This window comes from Amia ocellicauda, chromosome 18 (genome assembly GCF_036373705.1).
Source record: "Amia ocellicauda isolate fAmiCal2 chromosome 18, fAmiCal2.hap1, whole genome shotgun sequence".
NCBI lineage: Eukaryota > Metazoa > Chordata > Actinopteri > Amiiformes > Amiidae > Amia > Amia ocellicauda.
The window spans coordinates 20,018,231-20,042,118 of NC_089867.1; the positions used below are offsets into that span (position 1 = coordinate 20,018,231).

A 23,888-nucleotide genomic window follows, 5' to 3' on the forward strand; every position below is an offset into this window, starting at 1 on the left:
AAAGCTTGTGTGCGTGTTGCAAGTAGAGAAAGGATTCTCACAGTCCTGCAGCTCATCTCCGGCCCTGTCGCCGCAGTGATTGGCAGACAGCAATCAGACGTGGTATGGACTTTCAGGGAAGACAGCATGTCTGTCACTCTGTTGTTAATGTCTTTCAATCAGCGCTATCGATCAGGGGCTGCAGACAACTAGCTTGACAACATGAGTCTCTGATTCTGCCCATCTGCACACCATTTACCATGCCACACCACTACAGAGCAGACAATGTCCTGAGCGCTATTGATCAAATCTGGTGCCTTGTCAAGCTTTTTTTTTTTTTTTGAAAATTTACAATTTATTTGAACGTAGAAAAAAGGGGGTGGGGAGGAGGATGCAAAGCTTCAAGCTGACCCACATTTTTGACCTAAATCTTCCGTAAGCAGTGATAAATTTGCAATGTGTTTCAAACCTCTGACAGCTTGGAAGCAAATGTATCATGCACACAGGCTGGTATATTTCATATTCAAAACAAGATTGTAGCACCTGCAAAATAAACTATAGAAGGTGAAACATTCTGTATAATACAGGGATTGATAAATAGACTGATTGATACATACACCAGCAAGCGGAAAGATGCATAGAGTAAGAAAACTAAAATGCTTGAAGAGTTTTTGTGTATTTGCTTTTATGTTTCATTTTTGTTGCCTGGACATGAAAAGCATATAATATCCACTATAGAAATCAAGCAACTTTGTGGTGAAATCATGCCTCAATATACCAAAAGCCCTTGCCAGATTTATTACAATATAAATGGGAATTTATATTTAAAAAAATGGGAATTAGAGAATTACAGAATGTGTCTCTTTGTGTAAATGCAAAACTAATTAAAATTGTAATAGTAACTGGCAAAATAAGTATGGCACCCTCGTATCATGATGGTAATAAAAGTTTTATCATTTATTAACATTCATTATGCATTGCAAACTAACAGTTCTAAGGCAGCAGAGAAAGAAATTCTGAGGTTTTGAATATCAAACTAGTTTTTCTTTATACATCAGTGCTATGTCTGTAGTACTTGATACCCAGTTAAAAATGTATTAAACTTCAGAAGATGCAGATAAGGGGTTATTTATGATAAAGGAACAAAATAGGACAGAGAGAAAAATTAATAAGTAGGGACAACAGATATCACATTCTGAGGCGTGCTAAATTAAAAGCCATTTACAACTGTACAGATAGGAAAAGACCTAGCAACTTTCCATTTCTGTTTTCACCTTTTGTTCCAATCTGTTTGGGATAAATCTGTGTTTCACCAGGATATATCAGAAGTTAACAAGCTAAGGAACATTTAACATTGAGAAAAAGATGATTTCCCGATAACTGGATGAGCAACACAGCTTCACATTTAAATACTTTGTGAATGCTTAAAACAAGTGCCAATGTTTAAAATACTTTGTTATACTTTAATGCTGATTAATTGGGACTATTAAGAATCTTGAAGCAACTGGCAATGGCAAAACAGAAATTAAAGGATGTAGCATTTATCTCGAATAATGGCTCTTGAAAAAAACATTTCACTGTCTAGAGCAAAGCATCTGAATCAATAGTTAACCATAATGAAGCAGAAGAAGAACATTTAATCGTGCACAGTTTATATGTACAGCAGAAAACCAAAAAATAATGTGTTATTTAAAAAATGAGCCCATACATAGCCACAATCAATGTTTCTTTAATTGTCTAGAATGAGGTCTTGAAATTTTAATTTAATTTTGGACCAGACAAACCTGACAAATAAGCAGAGCATGAAACATCCTAACAATGTAAAGTAATGGTGCAGAAGTCTATGACCACCGCCAGCTGTTTTAACCTTTTGGTGAAGTAGTAGCATGGGCAGCTGGAGTGCAGTGGATGAGGGTTTGATTCCCTGTGCAAACAGCAGCCGCCTCCAGTGTAACGATATTCAACGAACAATTACATCAAGAAAATCTAACGGCACAAAAAAAAAGGACTAATAATGCGTTTCTTCGCAAACCCAAATCAAAACTTCTACAACTATATCTAAAGTAAACCGATTTAGCTACAACTTCAGAAATAAACCAAAGATTCGATTAAAATGTGCTCTGCTACTTCCTTTTAAGGGGGTAATTATCACTGATGAGTCACAAAAGCCAGGTGTATTGCAGCTTGCTTCTAAAGAACAGAACATCTCCTTGTGCTTCATAATTAATCTGAAAAAGTTTGGGCTCTTCTTATTGGAGCAGGACGCAAAGATCTTCTCTTTGAGGTCCCTCCGTGGTGTTATATTGGATGATAACGATGCAGTGGGCGAAGTCAATATGGAGGCGCGCTGCATGGTGTGTTGCATGAGTCAAGTGAACTGGGGATGACTTGTTCATAACTTGGTTGTCATTCATGACTGGGATACCCACAGTGAGTGCAATGGCTAATAGAGTACGCAGTGGGAGACCACTGGCAGCAGAGAGAGATCAGGAATAGGTATTTCTGTCTTGATATATCTTTCTTTCTCTATTTCTGACTCAAAATGTGAGCAAAAGCAGAGTCGTAGTCAGGCCAGGCAGATGCCAGCTAAGGGGACTCTTTTTCTCCAGGACTCAGTGATTTACGATTAACACCCTTCTGATATTGCATTTTGGCAATGCTGTGAGTTGAATTTTGGTACTGACAAATATGTTGTGAGAAAAATGTTGTAGAAAACATTTAAGTTGCCATGTCAGTTGTACCCTGACCGCACGGTGTGGTAAATATCCTCCAGTTGTTGCATAGTAAAAAAATAAAAAATGGAAAGACACAAATCATGGAAAAGACCACAATCCTCTAATTTTTTTGGCTGTTAGCATACCTCCACAAAATGGGAATGAATACAGATAAACAGGATCTACCTATAAATGGTTTTACCTACACAAAAAATAAAACCTTTTTTTCTTTTTTATATAGGTATGTTCAAAAGTTTACCAGTCGACATATTTTCACAATTAATATAAAAACAGACTATTTCTGTGCAGTGCAAGGCAGTAACACATGCACTTATACAGGTATCAGTTTTAACGTCACAAGAAAAAAAATACCCCACGGATTCCAGGTATATCACTGAAAAACACTGGATATCTGGATTTATTTGGATGTTATACAGAAAAGAAGTCACTGAAATGCTAAAATATAGGGTTGCGCTGAATATGAGGAGATATTCATGACTCTTTGCGGTTAAATAAAAGAAAAACTGTAAAGATAGATGCTGTCTTTATCTTTTGAACACCTACACATTGTAACATTCCCAACTTTCATCAGGGATGCTGTCAGTTTCCCTTCTCTGTTACTATAAGATTCATTAACCTTATTATTGACCCATCAGTGTTGTCACGTACCTGTTTAATTCTGTCCATGAAGAACAGTACAGTAATTCATCTTGAGATGTGTAGGAGGTAAAAGCTGGAGATGTCAGTCTGCCTGAATACAGGAGCATGCACATTTATTAAAACATCTCAAGTACTTCTGCTGTTGTGATTTGGTGTGCATATTAGCACTGGCCATTGTAAGTGGCCATACTGGAGAACCATCAAAGAAGGGAAATTATGGATTGCCTTTAATGGCTGCTTTCATATGTCACACTCACACTTGCAGTTAATTAAAAAGAGTGATAGGAAGTTGAAAAATGCAATGCATGGGACCACTTAGAGGTAGTTGGTCATCTTCATAACCCAATTCGAATCATGGATCAGCATGTGCTATAGCAATTTAGTACATTTGTAATGTTCCATCTGGGAAGAAGTTGAGGGAAAGCAGCCACCCCACACTTCCAGAAAACATCCAACCATGTTTCTTAGTTTAGAATTAATGTGAGAAGAACACACAGACCAATATATAGTATAACGTGAAACAAAAAAGTGGTCAGGCAACTCTATATTCTGCACCACATAAATATATAAATAAAGATAGTTGGCACCTGGGGGGGAGGTTTATGCTATATTATGCTATACATGTGAAGTGGGAAAAAAAAAAAAGAAAACTAGATTGCAATATAAAATAATCAGAAAGATGTTTTGCCTTATTGACCAGTAAAATAGCAGTGAATACAGGGTTAATTAAGTCAAGCAGTAAAATTAATGTCTCCAGTGAAATGGCCTGGCTTCCATATTGACCAAGTGTGAAGTAAGCAGATAAACGCTGAAAAGTTCATTTTGTTTAATCTGCCAAGCTTTAAATGGCCCGCACTTCTTGAAAACAAGATTCAGACAGCTCCATCGGCTCGATGTTAGTAATTTCTGAGGAAACATGAAAGGCACAGGAACAAGGAACAGAAAGTGCAGGTTTCCAGGGCTTTGTACCCAACAGACAGAAGGAACTCACATTAGTGCCACGTTCCCATTAACAATTCAATCCACAAAAGACCACATTTTTCAGCCTTTAAAGTGATGGTGTTAGATAGCTTAACCACTCTGCAGCACATCTGTCAATTAATTTATTAATAAGGTGTTTCGTAAACTATTTAAGACCTTCCTTTGATCACTAGGGACATGCGCACTTATGAGTCTGGATTAGTCATCCCCTTGTGGGCCTCCACACAGAAATCTGAAAATATTATTGCAGATTTAAGACACAACACAAACAAAATTCAGAATTTAAAACAGCAGCAAATGACCTGGAAATAAACTCCACTGTACTGTTGTTCTGTGATAAACTACAAGCATGCTTGTATCCACATATGATTTTGTTTGTTAGTGTACACGCAATGAAACTTTACATGAGATTTGTATTTACACTCTCAATGCCTTTCATAAGTTTTGTCTCCCAATGCTCTCAAGAGCAGTGGACTGTGAAAAAATACAGGGGCGTTTTAAAAAGCAGTAAACATATATATATATATATATATATATATATATACAAACACACACAGTGAGGGGAAAAAAGTATTTGATCCCCTGCTGATTTTGTACATTTGCCCACTGACAAAGAAATGATCAGTCTATAATTGTAATGGTAGGTGTATTTTAACAGTGAGAGACAGAATAACAACAAAAAAATCCAGAAAAACGCATTTCAAAAAAGTTATACATTTATTTGCATGTTAATGAGGGAAATAAGTATTTGACCCCTTTGACTTAGTACTTGGTGGCAAAACCCTTGTTGGCAATCACAGAGGTCAGACGTTTCTTGTAGTTGGCCACCAGGTTTGCACACATCTCAGGAGGGATTTTGTCCCACTCCTCTTTGCAGATCCTCTCCAAGTCATTAAGGTTTCGAGGCTGACGTTTGGCAACTTGAACCTTCAGCTCCCTCCACAGATTTTCTATGGGATTAAGGTCTGGAGACTGGCTAGGCCACTCCAGGACCTTAATGTGCTTCTTCTTGAGCCACTCCTTTGTTGCCTTGGCTGTGTGTTTTGGGTCATTGTCATGCTGGAATACCCATCCACGACCCATTTTCAATGCCCTGGCTGAGGGAAGGAGGTTCTCACCCAAGATTTGATGGTACATGGCCCTGTCCATCGTCCCTTTGATGCGGTGTAGTTGTCCTGTCCTCTTAGCAGAAAAACACCCCCAAAGCATAATGTTTCCACCTCCATGTTTGACGGTGGGGATGGTGTTCTTGGGGTCATTCCTTCTCCTCCAAACACGGCGAGTTGACTTGATGCCAAAGAGCTCGATTTTGGTCTCATCTGACCACAACACTTTCACCCAGTTCTCCTCTGAATCATTCAGATGTTCATTGGCAAACTTCAGACGGGCCTGTACATGTGCTTTCTTGAGCAGGGGGGCCTTGCGGGCGCTGAAGGATTTCAGTCCTTCACGGCGTAGTGTGTTACCAATTGTTTTCTTGGTGACTATGGTCCCAGCTGCCTTGAGATCATTAACAAGATCCTCCCGTGTAGTTCTGGGCTGATTCCTCACCATTCTCATGATCATTGAAACTCCACGAGGTGAGATCTTGCATGGAGCCCCAGACCGAGGGAGACTGACAGTTATTTTGAGTTTCTTCCATTTGCGAATAATCGCACCAACTGTTGTCACCTGCTCACCAAGCTGCTTGGTGATGGTCTTGTAGCCCATTCCAGCCTTGTGTAGGTCTACAATCTTGTCCCTGACATCCTTGGACAGCTCTTTGGTCTTGGCCATGTTGGAGAGTTTGGAATCTGATTGATTGATTGCTTCTGTGGACAGGTGTCTTTTATACAGGTAACGAGCTGAAATTAGGAGCACTCCCTTTAAGAGAGTGCTCCTAATCTCTGCTCGTTACCTGTATAAAAGACACCTGGGAGCCAGAAATCTTGCTGATTGATAGGGGATCAAATACTTATTTCCCTCATTAACATGCAAACCAATGTATAACTTTTTTGAAATGCGTTTTTCTGGATTTTTTTGTTGTTATTCTGTCTCTCACTGTTAAAATACACCTACCATTAAAATTATAGAATGATCATTTCTTTGTCAGTGGGCAAACATACAAAATCAGCAGGGGATCAAATACTTTTTTCCCCTCACTGTATATATATAACTGTATATAATTATATTATTTAAGTGAAGTAACTGTGCATGCAGTTTACTTGGAAATATTAATATTTATAAACATAACTGCTTCCTCAGACAGTCAGGTCTTCCCACTGTGAAAACAGCTGATATTCTCTGGGGTCACATGCAGGTCATAGCCAATTTATCGTTGGAGTGTAGTTCTGCATATGGAATATTCTGGAGGCAAAACTAAGCAAAAAGGCTGTTAAATATGGGCTCTGCATCAGCCTTCAATGGGTTCAACTAACCTCCCAAGTAATCACATCAATGAGGCAGAGTGACACTGTATTGCAACATAGAGCTTGAAACACACTGGTTCATAAAAGGAAACTCCTGGCACCTTAAATTTAGAGTGCAGCACTTTCACAGTGACAGATGAGCCTGCATCTTTACACCCTTCTTTAGGGGAAGTAATAAGTTATCTGTAGCACTTACCCTGGAACACAAATACGAGCGCAGAAAAGTCTCCCATTAAATTTGAATAAAACTGCAACTATCCCCCTCCCGAATGGCTGATCCATTATGTGAAATATCGGTAAGAAGAACCACAGCACACATTCTCAAAGTGTTTCAAAGGGACGTCAGTGCTTCTTCAAGATGAATGGGATCATTAAATAATTGGCAACCATAAGTATGGACGTTCATTATTTTTGTTTATAAGAACAAATTTATAACCAAATGGTACGAAATAAACTAAAAGGAGCAAGTTCAGGTCGACTTTACTGCAGAGACCTGGGATGGCTGCTCATAAAGTATCTATTAACAAGGCTGGAAACACGTTAGAAACTCTCCAAAGTTTACTTCATTTGCATCCATTCCTCCCTTGTTCAAACTATGAGACAAACTTATATTGGAAACCTGCCATCCATTTTTTTTGCTTTGTCCTTTTCAGTTTCACAGCAAGTTTTCTCCATGGTTTAAACCAGTTCAGAATCAACTCCTGTGAGGTAACCCACTTAAGAGAGTGGGACCTGAAGAACTCACAATATGAAGCTTAGCCATCATCATCAAGCTTATTCTATTACTCCAAGATGGAGGATCATGGGACTTGGATTGGAGGATTAATCTTTCCTGTGTAAATAAAATAAGTTTAGTCTTTCAAGCTACACACATACCTAAGCAAGGTGTGAATGCTGTATAAGAAGGCCACAAATCTTTTCTTTTTCGGTCATGCCAAATATAATTACTTCAAAGGGACACATATAGTTACTTCCCCTTTTAACCCACAGAAGTAACCACTTCGGGCTAAAATGTAGGGTGGTATTCCATAACATTTAACGATGAAGGGGATTTAAAGAAGTCAACCATTGTGCAGTCTCCTCCCACTTCTGAGTTTTTTCAGTCTGTTTTCTAAACACCAGCCAGTAGCATATCATAAAAAAATTAAAAAATTAAAAATCCAAAGAGACTGATCTGAAGTAATGCTGGCAAACAGAAGGGTATTGGAAAGAAACAGCTTGTGTCTGTTCTGACTACACTAAACCAAATTGTTTAACCCCACATTGTTTAGCTTTCACTGCTTTCTGTTGTCGGATAATGGAAACAAATATTTTGAGGTGCAGCTAAGAGGCTTTGATTCAAAGTCATTTGCTGATTATTCCTCCGTAATGCATATTTGGTCATACAGCTTGTGGAAACAGCGGTTATCATCATTTTTTCCATTTGAAAATACAAATGGGTGATTATGCTTACTCATTATATATTACAGTTCCTTCATGATTTATCTTAAGTGTATTAAAACATTAGAAAATAGATCAAATTCTATATCCATATTTCACAAACCCCCACACACATATATACATATGTATATTTTTTCAGGTCACAATGGGCTTTCCACCTTTACCAAAAACTATACATTTATGTTACAGAGACACTGCTGCCGTGGACTGATTTACCAGCCCACAAACTGCAAATCTTTCTTGCTGCATAAATTAACATAGTTGCTCATCCACAAAATTCAGTCATTGCAGACAGGTCTTATTTTATAGTGTGCCGTCAAACTACCATCATAGGTTGAGTATGGGGTATATTCTCCATTACTGAGTGAAATTTAATGATACAAGACACTGAATTCAGGGCTTAGCCAAGCAAGAGCAGGTCTCAAATCAATCCATGTTTGGAAAATATCCCTTTTCCTTTGGCATAAATAAAAAAAATGGGTGTGATTTGCTCCTACATGCAAATATTTAAAAGCAATTTCTCAGTTACTAAGTAAAGTGTTTACATCATAAGATGGGATTTGTTGTCACAATATTTGTCATAATAAAATATCACAGTTGGGGAGGCAGAGGTGGGACAGCTGTATTTCTTGCCAACTGAGTCAGTGTGGGGGTGACTCGTCACATGTTGCACAAATGCCCTTTCTCTCCAGCTCCTGTATTTTGGGCTGAGCTGATGTGAATCAGTCCAAATTAACACAAATGCAGAAGAAAAGTGGTTTAAAACAACCACGATCCATCTGCTCTACCTACTTTCAAAAATAGAACTGGGGGTTATCGCACAAGCTTGTCATGAAATTCTCAACAACAAAGATATTATTGAGTTTTTTGAGTGAAACCTTGCCAAGCACAGGCTAAATTCACTATTTGAAGTTGCTGCACATAAAAGCTTTGAATTAAAAGACACCTCCTACCTGTAACCTTAAACCGCAGAAACTGAACTCTTTGTTGCAAACCTTCAAGTCCTCTATCTCAAACAGATATCGACATCATTAGGAAATGTAAAGGCAGATCTTGAAACACAGAAAGCAATAGAAACTGATAGTCAAAGCTTCATCATCTGACCAAGTTATAGTCAGATTACAAATATTTGTTTACAAATTTCCTCCTTTTCATTATTTCTCAGGATTTTGATGAAGAAATGGAGAGAAAGATGTTTCAAAAAACTAAAAAAACAATAGGATACAAACAAGCTTACGTTCTATGGGATGGTGTAAGGCTGGGTGAAGCAAGGCTCTGGGTGTCCCATGGAAAAGATTCAATCTGCAAGAATGAAAGAGGAAAATAAAGCTATCCATTCATGATGAGCTAGAACCTAACTGAACAATCCACACAACCTTATCAATTATGACTGTTTGGGGAGGTTTTGTAGCATCAATATTTTCCAAACTTCTGGGACAAGCCACTGCATTTTACTCCCTACTGCATTCTACATCTATTACACAGCTAGGAAGTGCCAACTGGGTTTATACCAGATGCATATTGCATATACAACTTAATGTGTCTATAATGTTTTAATGAAATATAACATTCATTTTAATTAAGCAGGTTTATGTAAACTGAAATATTAAAGAAAATTCAGTGTAGTTTATTTGTTTTGGGCCACTGAAGATGGATTCTCTTATTATAAGCCTTCTAAGGATAGATATTGTGCTAGCGCCCCAAAGATAATCATATTTAGACATAATTTCTGTATCGGCACAACTACCAACAAAATGTTGTCTTGTTTTAGTTCAATAATCTGATTCTAGGGATCTTATTCTAAAGAAAATTGGGTGAACATTTTACCTGGCTGTAGAAGTGGGTTATTATTGCAAGAGTTCACTATGGTTTTATTAGATTACAAGAAATTAAAAACCCAATTAATGTGTGGTCACAAAAGTGAAATGACCTTTAAAATATATACAGTCGGATTAAGGACCTGCAAGGAGACAGACAAATGAGTAGGGCCCGACAGATATATCAGTGAACCAATATTATCGGCTGATATTGGCCTTTTACAGAAATATCTGTAATTGGCACATATTCCACCGAACTATTGGCTAAATATTTTTTTCAAATTACCATAAAATCCTTCGTCAGACTTCAGACAATAAATACATACATGTGTATTTGGTTTTACAGTCATTATTATATTTGCTATAATTTTATAACACAGTTATGGTGCTTTTGTTTTCTGCTGGAAGCTTCCGACTCCACAGTGATTCTCATGTGCGGCGCCGTGCGCACACTACTAAGCACCATGATGAAATAAACACACACCCACTGACAAACACAGGGCTTATAAACCAATAAACAAGTGTGTTACTAAAACCCTCATAACCATTAGAAATTATTTTTGAAAGCTGTGCTGCATCCATGGTTTTGATTATTGTATTTTTCCGTCATGACTGAAGATTACCGTATACTATGGCATAGAGGCATATTTTTACTGAAAAGTTAATTAAATCACTTTTCAAAATTCACAATAGCAATTAAAATAAGCAAAAACAGTAAATGTTCTCTAAAGATGTTGACTGGATATCAGCAAACAAAAACTCAAAAAAGCTCAAATCACAGTAAAACATCTAAAGGAAATTAATGAAAAACACATCTCTCAAACAATGCTGGATAAAACTGAAATTATACATGATATTTATAAAACTATTTAAAATCCTACATCGTATTTTGGCTATGATTCGTATTGCAATACGTTTAACATATGTATTAAATAAGTTAAACTTTCGAGGGCATTTTTAAATGCATGTTTTTAACAAATGCAGCTGTGTTGTGCTGCCTGCACTATAACCTGTAACTGCTGGATCGGCAGAATTGAGCACTGAGGAGGACTTGCAAACCTGACGTGTGTAAAATGCAAATATAAGCTAGACCAGCACTTAACACTCTTATTCTTTGCTCTAATGTATAGAACATGCATATTTTTATATTTTTCCTTTATTCTCTCTTATTCTAACCTATTTATTGGTACAATGTTTGATTGGTGGTTCTATTTATGATGAAAAATAATGTTATGTTTATTATGTAAAAATCCTGCCTTCAGTGCATATTTGATATAATTTCTCTCTGACAGGGAGAGATTTGAGGGATCCATGGTAGAAAATGTCTGTTTTGCATGGTAATTAGGAAATTTAGCTACCCAATTATCGGTATCGGACCCACATAATCTGTATCGGTCGGGCTCTACAAATAAGTAATAATAAGCAATAACAAGAGGGAGAGTTATTGATATACTGTTTTTGTTTGTAGCGCAAGTATAATACCACTAAATTGTTCTTGTGTTGGAGAGAGAAGCCATTTTCTGCTTCAAAGGGAGGCGGAGGTTGGGGAGGTAAATAAATAAACCTTCAACTACTGGCACATTTTATCCTAGCAGGACATCTTTTTGTAAAAGTGGCAAAAATATAGACTGTTTTTTCACGACAATGAGCAGCGAATCACAGAGAGCACTAGAACAGCATAATGATTCTAAGTGTGTTTAATGCCTTCCATTTGCTTTTAACGAAAGGTTTTGTTTCAGACACTTCAGAACTTCAGAACAATAACCCTGACTTGTTTGATAGCAAAATATGCACAATTTCATACTCAATGCAGGCAAATGGTATAACAACAACAACAAGCTGGGGAATCTACTGTGTTACATAATGGCAAGCACTGTACAACTTTTTGTATATTATCTGTAGTTTAAAAAAAAAATGTTTTCTTGTTATTATAGGAAATATGTCAATACTGGGTTTAGATTTTATTGTTACACTAACCAGCTTGCATTCAGTCAGATAAAAGTCAGACAACCCCAGTAGACGCACATAGTAGTAGGTAAATGTTTATTTTGGCCTAGACAAGCTTGACTAAGGGAACAATGACTTGGCCATGAGGATTAGGCCATCAGAGCCGCCGCACTAGATGGAATGAGCCAAGGAGCTGCAGCTAAGTGTTTGAGGTGGAGGAGGGATGCAAAGTGATGAATGCCGGGGAAGTGCATTTGTTGCCAGATACTTTGGCTTGTGAAGATGGACGTCAGGCATGAGATTGGGGTTGTCCTCCCTAACCTTTGTTTATAAATCCATTAACTGTATTTAAAAGGTAACACAATACACTATCAACCTATTATTGTCTCAGCAAGTAAGTATATAGTATATATGTAAGTATTAGTATTATGAAGTATGTATTAGCCAATATTAAACAATGGATTGAAAGGAACCTAAATTGACAATCATCTCTGAAAATAAATTAATAAATACATTTAAAGAAATTGGACACCACAATAAGGAATCTGCTATAAAAAGAAGAAAAAGTAGAATCTTTGGATTCGAACAATCTATCTATGATATATAACTAATGGGAAACTAACTCTTTATTTAGCCTAATACAGATTTGTGGGAATTTCAGTTAACAGAAATGCTACACATTATAAAATAAATGTAAAAAGTGCATACAAATAAAATAAAAAATTAAATGTGAATGTGCGAGGAACATATTGTTACCTTACTGGGATTATGAAAAGTAATAAAGTGAAAAAAACATTTTATTCCCAACTGTCCAACATACAGATATTTACATCAAAAGATAGTATGAGGACACCAGAAAACATAAAAAAAGACCTGTTATTTGGTCTAGTGGCTGTAGTGGTTTTAAAACCCCAGAGAGCACCTTTTGTCTTGTTTCTCTGCCGAAGGATCATCTGGTTCCGTGTGGTTGGAGAAAAGACGCAGTATTCCAAACCCACAGCCCAGGGCATGCTGGGAGCCACGCGCGTTCTGAGCCACAGCCACCACCTCCACCACTGCCATGATGTTCGGGTGCCTTAGAGAAGTGTGGAAATACAGGACCTGAAAGACACAAGAGACAGCCTGAGGTAAATCCTTGAGCTCAGTGAGGGGAATGCGTTTGTATTCAGATATGAAAGACATTTGTTGTAGCTCAAGGTGTGTGGTAGCCCTGCCATTTTGAAACAAGTAGCTTCACAAAACTGTGGAATTCTCCCATTTCCCCCACAGTATTTCCTGGGGTATAAATAGCAGGTTTACACATGATGTGCAAGCACAAATACTGGCATGGTTGTGTTTTGTACCTTGGGGTTTCATTGCAGGTTTATTCTCTCTTGCTCTCTCTAGGCTATTCATTTTAATACATTTATAGAGTTCTGTAGAAGTCATTGGAAACAAAATATAAAGGATTAAAAACAAAAGCAAATATGCATGTGTTTAAATGGCCACATTGTTTTCCGTCTGTCAAGTTGCACAATTAAGTATGAAATAGACAGCAGGTTTGGTGTGAGCTCGCCCTCAGTAAAATCGGAGAAATTACTCTCTGGAAAAAGTGACCTTGCATGCTGTTCACCTCAGCTTTACCACATCCTGTGTGTGTGTTTTTTTTTCTTTTTTAGTGTGCGGTGAAACTGAACAGAAGACTTGGATGTCACTGACCCTCTGTGTGGGAGGCATCATCAATGAACCTTCTGTAATTCTGTTGCTATCCAGCAGGCATCATATGCATTTAAAACACATGGTAAAGAGAGACCTTTAATATTGCACGTACTAAACATGATGTACAGTGCAGCAGTGGTTCTTGGGGAAAATCTCTCCAGGCCGTAGGGCATAAAGTAACAAAACACAAATCAGGCCATCAAATCCACTATTAAGAACTAAATTTTAATGTAGTAGTTCACCTTTTACAGAAATGTTTTCAATAGCCAGGACCCTAACCATACTCTTAATGCAATTTTAGCAGAAATAGTTAAAATCGTCCTTTTAAAATTAAACACAGTTAAAGGTTGTGTTGGGTGATCAAACTAACAAATACAGGAAAATGTGCTATTCCCCATACATTGTAATGCTAACTCTATATTAAACACAAACTTTCTTCATCAATGATTATAGACCTTGTAAATCGCTTTTCCTGTAGAGCATGCTGGGAGCCATGTGCTGAAAAACACTATATAGTACCAATCTATATTACCTATTTTCCTTTCCTTTGTCACAGCAGTGAAGATCTTTATCACAGTAGCTGCTAAGAGCTCTCAAGTTCAGGAAGCCCAGGTTACACGTTTTTGATTGACACTATAACTGCACCATTAGCCTGCCAGAAGGAGGGCAACTGCTCTCTGTAATCAGACACGCTCACCGAAAGCATAAAAAGTGAGGGTCATTAAACAACATTTTCAACAAATAGCTTCCTTTATATCAGAAAAGACTTCAAAACTGAAACTGTAGAGAAAAAATCTTCATCAAAAATAATAACTATGGGAGCAAAGGCAGATTTCAGGATGAGATCAGGTAAATGACACGCATCTGGTATCATTGGGCACCACTGTGCTCCTGTTGGATGTAAAGAGTCAACCAACGCAAAAAAAACAATCAAGGTATTTTCAAAAAAACTTTGTCTCTCCGTCAGAACGGCAAGATGACTTATGTTCCTAGAACATTCAAGGCCCTGTAGCATGACACTCCATCAAAGCAGACACAGCGGTTGACAGGAAGAGTGTATTTCATGATGTAGGTCTGCCTGAGTACATAGTATACCACATATGACCTCAGGTGTTAGAACAATAAGGATAACATTGAGAACATGATTCATTTCTGCACCTAGAAATTATAAGAGTTGGATGATGGGGGCAAAAAAAGTTTGAAGGACACTTTATCTTGATTGTTATCAGTTTTCAAACATCACAGTGTTAAGATCAACGAAAAATAAATAACTAAATACATGTATATTCATGTTTGGTTTGTTTTACTATTTGCATATTATATTTTTACATTTGTTGTTTTAGTGCAACGTCTAAGTAAGCATGGTTGATTGTATTTCTTTAAATTAAAACTGCTGGATCCATATACTTGCATTTACTGACCGCCACTGACTGTCACAAGTGAGAACTCTGGTTCTTTACAAAACATTGATTTCTATTGTTACAATGTCCATACCCACTAATTTCTGTCTTCACAAAATGATTATCCTCTCCATGCATCTTCAATTCAAAGGAAATGACCTGTTATTTACCAGTTATTGATTTTTGTTTGGTTTCTGTTTAAGAATAGGATACAAACCCAACATCAAGCACCCAAGAGAATGATTCAGGATTCATTTAAAATATCCAATACATGCATTAATATATAAGTAAACAAACAAACAAACCACAATCCTGCAGTGAATTATTGTGTCTACACTTTCAGAATATGGAAATACAATACTCCCCGCTCCCCCAGCACACTGATGGGATCTATACCATGCCCAGCTGAACTCAGCTAAAGGGTCTTCCCCAGTGTTCAGTGTTGTGATGACAATGTTCACACTACCACCAGAAAAGTTCAGACATGGATCGGACATAATTATATTTCCCTCTCCTATGTAAATGACTGTCAGGTCCTTTAACATGAATATGTTCCCTACTCTGTTTGCAACTTCCACAAATGAAAACAAGCTAGAGAGTTGGCAGATCCATTCAATTTCCTCCTTCTTGCTCATTCAAAATGTTCAAACAGTTGCTGAAATAAAATAAAAACGTATTTTTCAGTCATAACTGCCAAACATTTCCCAGTGTGCAGAATCAGAATGCAAGCAAACATTTTCATTTTTTCCTTGACACAATATTCATATATTCTGCTGCACATCTTGGTCAATAACATTAAAAGTCTCGCCCAGCGACTCCACAGGAATTCCAGACTTGGATACGTCAAGTGGAAAACTGTTTTCACAGAGTTATTGCCAGGAATACCATATGTTGTATCTAATGTGTGGTTATTTAGTTTTGAAATGGCTTTATCAACGAGCCATTAACTGGGTGTCATAAGGGTAAATATCCCCCACCAAATCACACAGGAAAACACAGATAATAGAGAGGCATTAAAGCATCATCTACTGCAGCAGAAATAGCTCTTCCAACCTCTGTTCCTGTTAAAATGATTATAATGTGGGAGCTCTATCAATGACAGGTGAATGAATTGAGTAAGAGCAGCTGCAATCTGCATTGAGCTTCTATCATTTTCTTCAATCTTAAAGGAGCATGCATGCTTTTTAGTCTTAATAGTTTTAAGTCCAACTCCAGGGAAAAGAAACAAGAAACACCTTTTATCAAATCTTTACAGCTCTTCTCTTATTATCAGCTACATAATCAGACAACGGTATCAGCCATTATGTTTAAATGTTGTACAGGTGCATGGAGTATTCTTTCATTACAGATCATTCTACCACTAAATCCCTGAAGTACAAAACAGTCTCCCATCAGAGCTTTGCAATTCAGCGTTTTAGCTTCAGTTCATTTTGTTAAAAATCTCCTCATTCTGGCTCCTTAAAATGTAATTTTGCTTCACATTTTTTTATTTGTTTAGTAGAGTTCAGTTTAAATAATCAAAAATGTAACTTCTCAAAGAGATGCTATTTCTTCTAAATAAAAACAGTTTGAAGATGAGCATAAGATGATAGATTGTAGTACTTTTAGTGGCGTCTGTCTCATATTCACAATTCACCCTTGTTGAGACAAGACCATTAGCAGAAGATTGGGGTAAACATTCAATATGGTACAAAAGTGACGGAGGTCTGAGCCTTGATCGGTAGGGCCATGCTTTTTGCACGATTGACTTTTAAAAGCAGAGTCATGTGAAACACAGAGCCCTAATGATAGGACCTGATAGTCCCATATTGTCACGGTATAGGCTTCAGGTTTGCCTACACATTGGTAAGAGTTATGTTCTGTGAAGGTTCTGCCAGTTGCTAAGATTAAAGCAATACTCTTGGTGACACTTTTCTCAAATGATCAATCACTGTGCCATCCTTTCTTAATGGAACTTATTCAGGGCAAAATCAATCAAGACATCAAGCACCTTAATTCAGTTCTATGAAGTAAATCTCTCTTTACTGTTGTGATTCACGAGCAATCCAATATTTGTTCAATCCTATCTGTAAAGGAAATTGCGGGGGAACAGTTATTTGACGGACTATAATTATTTTACACACGTGCAGCTCTGCTAAGTACCCCTCAACACAAGTGGATCTCCCTCTCTTTGATTACTCTAAATCCCTGGGGTTTAAAATATACGTAAAAAGCAAGTCTTCTATTATTGCTAGTAATGAAGGGGTGGGGGGGGATTCAACGAAAACTATAAAATCAGGACAACTGGGGCAGTAGGCAATCATGTAACGCTGCCAAAGAAGAATTGATTTGTTTGTCTCACTAGATTTACCTGCCCACCTCCTTCTCCCACTCCAGAATACAGAATTATGTTATACAAGCTGTTAAGGCTTCTCATTAAGAGGAAACCCAAACTGTATGCAGCCGAAACTGTTCACATTGATATAAAAAAAGGAATGATAGCAGGAAATGAGGCATGCATAAAATATTAAAAAACAGCAATTCCACACAGAATTAAAGGAGAGATTTGAGCTGCATCCAAGCTGAGAGTTGAAAAGTCCCCACAGCACTTTTGGGTGCATTACAGGACCTGGGTTTCTGTATTCTGTCTAGGCAATGGCAAAATCACAAAGTAGATAAGCTTGGCTCTTGGATTGTAATGATGATCATGATTTTGTTTACTGGACAGAGAATATGCTTTTATAAAAGACGAAACGAAGCGTTTACAAAAGCGAGAGAATTCCAACGCATTCTGAAAGTCTGTCTGCTATGAAAAGCCAAGCAAAAATGCTTTCGGGGAAAATGCATGGTCTTTTCCCACTTGCTATGCTTAAAGTAAAAAAGCTGGTGGTGTCATCAACTTTCTCACCCAGTGTAAAATGGTCACAGGAAGGAGCAAGGCTGGTTGTCAATACTCAGAATATCTCCATTCCATCCAGTTTAGATTTTGTTTCACCCTCAATTGGTTTAATTGTCATCTTGCTGATTAAACTGCTTTGTAAATGTGCTCTTAAGCTTTGGTTCAAGTTGTGGTTTGGTGGGAGGAGGGGAAGACTGAAGGTAGTAATCCAAGGCACAGGTATAATCTGTAAAAAGGTGGACGAGTAAAAGGTCAATGTCCTATCAGGACAATGCATTAATCCACATTCCAGACGCTGATACTGCATTCAGGAGATTAAGTATATAAGTGAAGTTACAAAGCATTACATAACTGCTCTCGTTTCTGGCTCTAGAGATTAAACTAAAACAGCTGTCAACCTAATTTACATGTAGAGTGAACAGAAACAAGCTTACATAGCCTGTCGACTATCTGTACTTCATCTTTTCCAAGTCACACTCAGCAGAAGGCTGTAAACTGTGGGTTATGCACCAGTGACCTATTGACAGTATCTTTACTTATAATGAAATACGCAGAATAATCGGCCCAGTCTGCGTAGCATTAATACATACAGTATAGCATATTCATTTCCATCTGTTAGTTATGGTGTTTTTAAATATTAAAGAACCAGTATCCCCACCTACCCTTATGCTTTAAAGCTGCTCTTTTCTGTAATCTGTACTTTACCTCGTTTGCATATGGGTGTAATGGTTATCTTGCATAAACCGACTCCTCACCAGGGTTTTATTAATTCTCTAAATTGACTTCTTAAGGCCATGTGAAAATATTGAGCTGTTACTCAGGAGGGTGCATTTAAACTCCCCTTGTATAAGCTAACAGAGGGAGTAGGACTCATTTTGTTTGGGCTCTTTCTGACAGCTACCCTACTGATTAAATTCTGTAGCTACCAGCAACTCGAGTGAACCAGTGATTCGAGTTTCAGCTCATAACAGGACTGTTTACAGATCCCAGTTCAGATCTGCCTTTAGACAACGGGCTGAAAACGACCTCATTTCCACCCAATGGTAAAAAGTGTGGATTTCCAGGCCTTAATATAAAATATAACAAGCTCAAATAACCCATTTGGCTTTGGTCAAGCGAAAGAGAACACAAAACAGTTTGAATCCACAGACAGCAATTCTGACAGAAAGATAACCACGCAACATTGAATTTAACTTGAGCTCTTCACATTGTACTTTTGGGGCTCTCCAAATCCCAATAAACAACTATCAAGTTTTAAACTCAGAGTCTGTAAATTCCCTCTGTAAGTAATATTCTTTGTTCATTACAGTTTGGCAGCCATAGGGGTTGCAACTGTCCCTCCATTGTGATTATAAATGCCACAAGGTGTTTTCCAGACGTCTGCTTTATTTAGAGTTCCATCTTTGACTCTCCACATGAACACAACACCTGCCTGTCTTTTTATTTATTCTTGCTAACCCATATAAGCTCTGGCACATCAACTGCAGCGCCACAAATTAGTAAAATCTCATTTGTTTGTAGCGGTGAACATTACTGTCTGCCCATTAGGTCCATTTCCGAATGTTTTCCAGGATGCCGCTGCACATTTTTATGTGCATCCCATGCACACAATATGCAGTAATGTCATTTTAACTGAATGTCATTACTGTAATGTCATTTAATGATAATTACAACCTGCAAACTGCAAATAACATATTTAACCCCGGACTGTATCAAAAGAGAAGCGTTGTAATTTTAATGATGTTTGGGCTGTGTGTGTTCATGGTTATATAACTGTTCCAATTGCATACTGGAGCAACAACAAAGCAACAGATGAGAACAGAAGAGGGCTTAAAAGGAGTTCACAGTTAGAAGTTACATAAATAAGCTCCCCAAACTCTCATATGCTCCTTCTTCAATATTGCTTAATTCTGAATTGCTTCAGAAGTCCCCCTCTGCACAGAGTAGTTCATTATCTTGTTCCTATAATTCATGCTGGCCTTGAGGAGGGAAGAGCTTCTGAAAGACCTAACACCTTAATAAGAATTTTGCCAAAGACCTCAAATGGCCCTTCCACAAATAACAGATGTTCCAGATTTAATCAAATCAGACACTGTTGAATCTGACAGTGAAGTGAAACACCTCTAAGTGATATCTACTGGATTTGTCACATTAAAAAAAACAGTGTCAATCAAAGTAAACCATTTTGTATAAATACAACAAGGAGAAAGATCTATAGGAGCTTTGGAAACTCCAAACAATATGGCTTTTTCTTTATTTAGTTCAATTAAACGCTCTCCAAAACCAGAATAATTAATAGACAGGATGCCATTTCTCTCACAGCCCATGCACAGTGCCAAAAAATATTAATGAGCATGAAGTGAGGAAAAGGGATGAAAAAACAAGTGTTAATCACACAAGAAAGGCTGGCTGATGCTAAAACAAATTAATTCTTCATCCTTTGAACTTGTCTGCCGTAACACCTTTAATTTCAGCTTTTTCATTACCCATCCAATTTGTTCTATTTATTGGGACCATGCAGTTTGGTAAACAGGTACGCCATCAACCTTACTGACATCACTATCATGAACACGCAGCATGACTTCTGCTTTTCAACTGCATATTGCATTCATGGCCCCCATTCGGAAAGTCTCACTGGCCAGCTTCTCGAAGCTCCTCATATGAAAGAGGCAGAAGCTGCTCAATGTGTGATATCTTATCGGATCTTCCTCATTTGAAGCTGCTTCTTATTCTGAATCATTGAATTTTCAACGCAAAATAATAAGGGGCAAAGAGGTGAAACAATGTCTGCTGTCAATGATCTTGTAATCAGCTTGATTGAGCCATTGGGAAAAAGAAGAGGAGAAAAAGAGAGCTGCATATTTCTGTCCGTCTGTTTTAAGTGATCTCTGAAGCGCAACCCCCTGCTGTGAGCCTTCTCTTTCTCTCACAGTAATTCCACTTGCGTAATGGAGCTTAGAAAGCCACAGAAGAAATGCCACCCTCGGCACAGGCGGTTAAGAATATTCAACAGAATATTTTTAACAACTAACTCTAAAGCTTGACATACACAGATATACACTTGTGGTTAACTATTCTACATCCTTGCAAGCAATACAAGATAAGGCATGTTCCTATTTTGGGACCAGGCATTCGAGCCCGGGTAAACGACGTATTCTGTCGGCTTTATGAAAAATTTAAAAATAACTATTAAATGCAAGCAATGCAAATTAGTTTGTCAGTGAAAGGGATAGGTTTAACCAGCGTTCATGCAACTACCGCTTAGGTAAAAAGCTGTTCCCTTTTACACAAACTAAACTGGCATAGCCTCTCAGGTATTGTAAAATTCAAGGTTAATATTTCAAAATCACATCAGGCCTAGATCAAAACCTTTCTGTGGATTGTTTCTCTTGGTGTATTAGCTGATGCAACACTATATTCCCATCCAATATTTTCTTTAATTTCCTATTGATATCTCACACATAAAAAAAAGCACTGTCCACCCACTGATGGAAGCATTCATTCATGACAACAAAGCATTCCTGAAGCCCCAAGCGGAACCACTTCAAGAAGTAGACAACAGACAATCCTTTTTCCTTTTCCCATTTTTTTTTTCACTTTTTTATTATTTTATTCTCTTTCAGGCTTCACATCCCAAGGGTTGCAAGTGACACATTCTGCTTTTCCATTCTCTGAATCCTCTGATGTCTCTGAGAAGACATGTCAGTCTTTCTAATGCCCCGGGTTGCCATAAAAAGACAGCTAAAACATAACACTGCACAGTGCAAGGAAACGTGCGTGTTACTCCAAACTCTAAACCTTTCAGTCCCACAAAGCACCATAGTACTTCTTGATTCAAATGAGGCCACCCAGAGGAGGAGGCAAGCTGAACCCTACACGTAAGCCTATCTGAGAAAGAGTCAAAATTCCTCCTTGGGGTTCATCAATACATTTGTACTATTGTCTGTCTTACCAGGAAGCATTAGGCGTTATCAATCCCAACATTTCACTAAGACTCAATCTCTCCTAACACATTCCAGGTCTGTAAAAATGTAGTTGAAACCACAACACAATGTTTATTTTATTTTCTCTAAAATTAATGTATACATTTCCACAACATCAGTACTGAAGGTATCCCTTGATTGTCTGGCTTTACCAATTACGGAGTAAATGAAAGAGCAGTTGTTGGGTCAGAAAAGATGCAACTCTTCTGGAATGCTTCCCAGCAAAGACCTGTTAGGGGGCAGATATAGGACAATTGAGGGATATGAACACCATTGAACTGTGCAAGCATGCACACATAGACAGCAACAGATTCAATAATTGCACCCAAACTTTGGGGGGAGAAGCTCTGTAAAACTCATGGTCTTTTATAACAACGTTGATCCTCTAACCACAGGAAGTGAGCTTCAAATTAGATATATGAAGACAAACAGGATTACGCACACTATGGCCACCCACACAATACACCTCGCTGCAGTTTCATTTCCTTTGAATTTGGACAATTCACACTGAAGAACTTCTTAGAAAAATCGGCAAGAAGCATTACAGAAGCATTACATTGCATTCATCTTCGGCAGAACTGGCATGCTAAGTCTCAGCCACCCCCTTCAAACACAAATACATTTCTTATAGATACACAACAGAACTCCATCAAAATCAACATCACATGTTTAGCATCACATGTGCAGGACTGGACATGAAAAAGGTTAATAATAGTTTAATAATGTTAATTAAAGAACGACATTGCTTACGATAGAACAACGCTAAATTGTATGAGCACACATATATAGGTAATTGTACAGAGGCTGGACAAATTGGGGAACACAAAAAAAATAATATGTAATGTTGGGAAGAAAATGTAATAAATTACTCAAATGCTCCTGCGGCATAAGCATTCACTGTATATTAGATGTTGTTATGAAAACAGCTAAGAACTTATGTAGCCTATATAATACCTGGAAAAATACTGTATTTAAAAAACAACTTAATTTTGAAGTAAGAATTGAAACCTATCCCGTTTTGTAGAATGACCCATACATGCATAGCCTACATACTGAAATCATACTCACAGATGTGGTATACTATAAAAGTGAAAGATCCTGGGAAATGTTCCGACAAGCAGTCAACAATTTAAACTGTTTTAAACCGTAGTGCCGTAAACTTTATTGACCTCTCAATGCAGAATGTGAACCTAATAATAAAATACAAACGACCATTTACCTCTCACATCATGAATAATAAACTCCTTGTGTAAGACAAGAGTTGCAAACCAATCATCTGCAGCACATCAAATTCAAGAAGGCATTTATTCTAGTACTTGTGTTTATACAGCCTTCACACTACAGGCTAATGGAAAACAATGAGTGTGAATTAATTTGCATTTGCTTTTCGGGGGTATTAATTTCCCAATAGAAGTGTTATTTGACGCAAGCATATATTTAATACGTGTATATGGAAAAAAAAAATATATATATATAAAAAATGGAAGGCTCAGTGGTGGACAGATTAAAACAAATCCCATATTGTTCCTATTCTAATTTCCCTCCAACCGTACAAGCATTGTATACAAAATAAAAACGAACAGTTTATTCACATGGCTACCAGCGATGGGAATGTTGTTATAAATCAACTTCAAGCCAAGGACAATTGACCTCAAGTTCCTACCTGCACTTATTTAGTTAAAGACAGGGGCCTTCTTGGGTAAATGCTATAACATGGGTTAATAGCTAACTGTAACCTGTGATTTGCTAACAATTTGATTTGCTCAGAAATTTGCTTAGGGCAATTTAATAATGCATTCTGGTCGCTCTGCCACTTTGTCATGCAGCTGCACTGGACTCCTTATGTAAAAATACTTTTCAAAGGCACAATCACCATCACCAACTCTCCACCCCCCCCCCACCACCCCCCCATGAAATCAGCCACAGCTAAGCACATACGTTTAGGCAGATGTTCTACTGAAATGGTTTGATATTGGGTTTTGG

At 37.6% G+C, this 23,888-nt stretch overlaps 1 protein-coding gene across 1 annotated transcript in view; it reads right to left on the minus strand.

The window, feature by feature from the left end:
* The window catches only part of LOC136714126 (nephrocystin-4), a 73,629-nt gene that overhangs the window by 28,473 nt on the left and 21,268 nt on the right, over nt 1-23,888 (minus strand). Inside the window, exons 4-5 of the mRNA XM_066691438.1 lie at nt 12,869-13,047; nt 9,420-9,484 (exon numbers count right to left, since the gene is read on the minus strand). Of these exons, the coding sequence (XP_066547535.1) occupies nt 9,420-9,484; nt 12,869-13,047 (244 nt within the window). The remainder of the gene's footprint in view (nt 1-9,419; nt 9,485-12,868; nt 13,048-23,888) is intronic.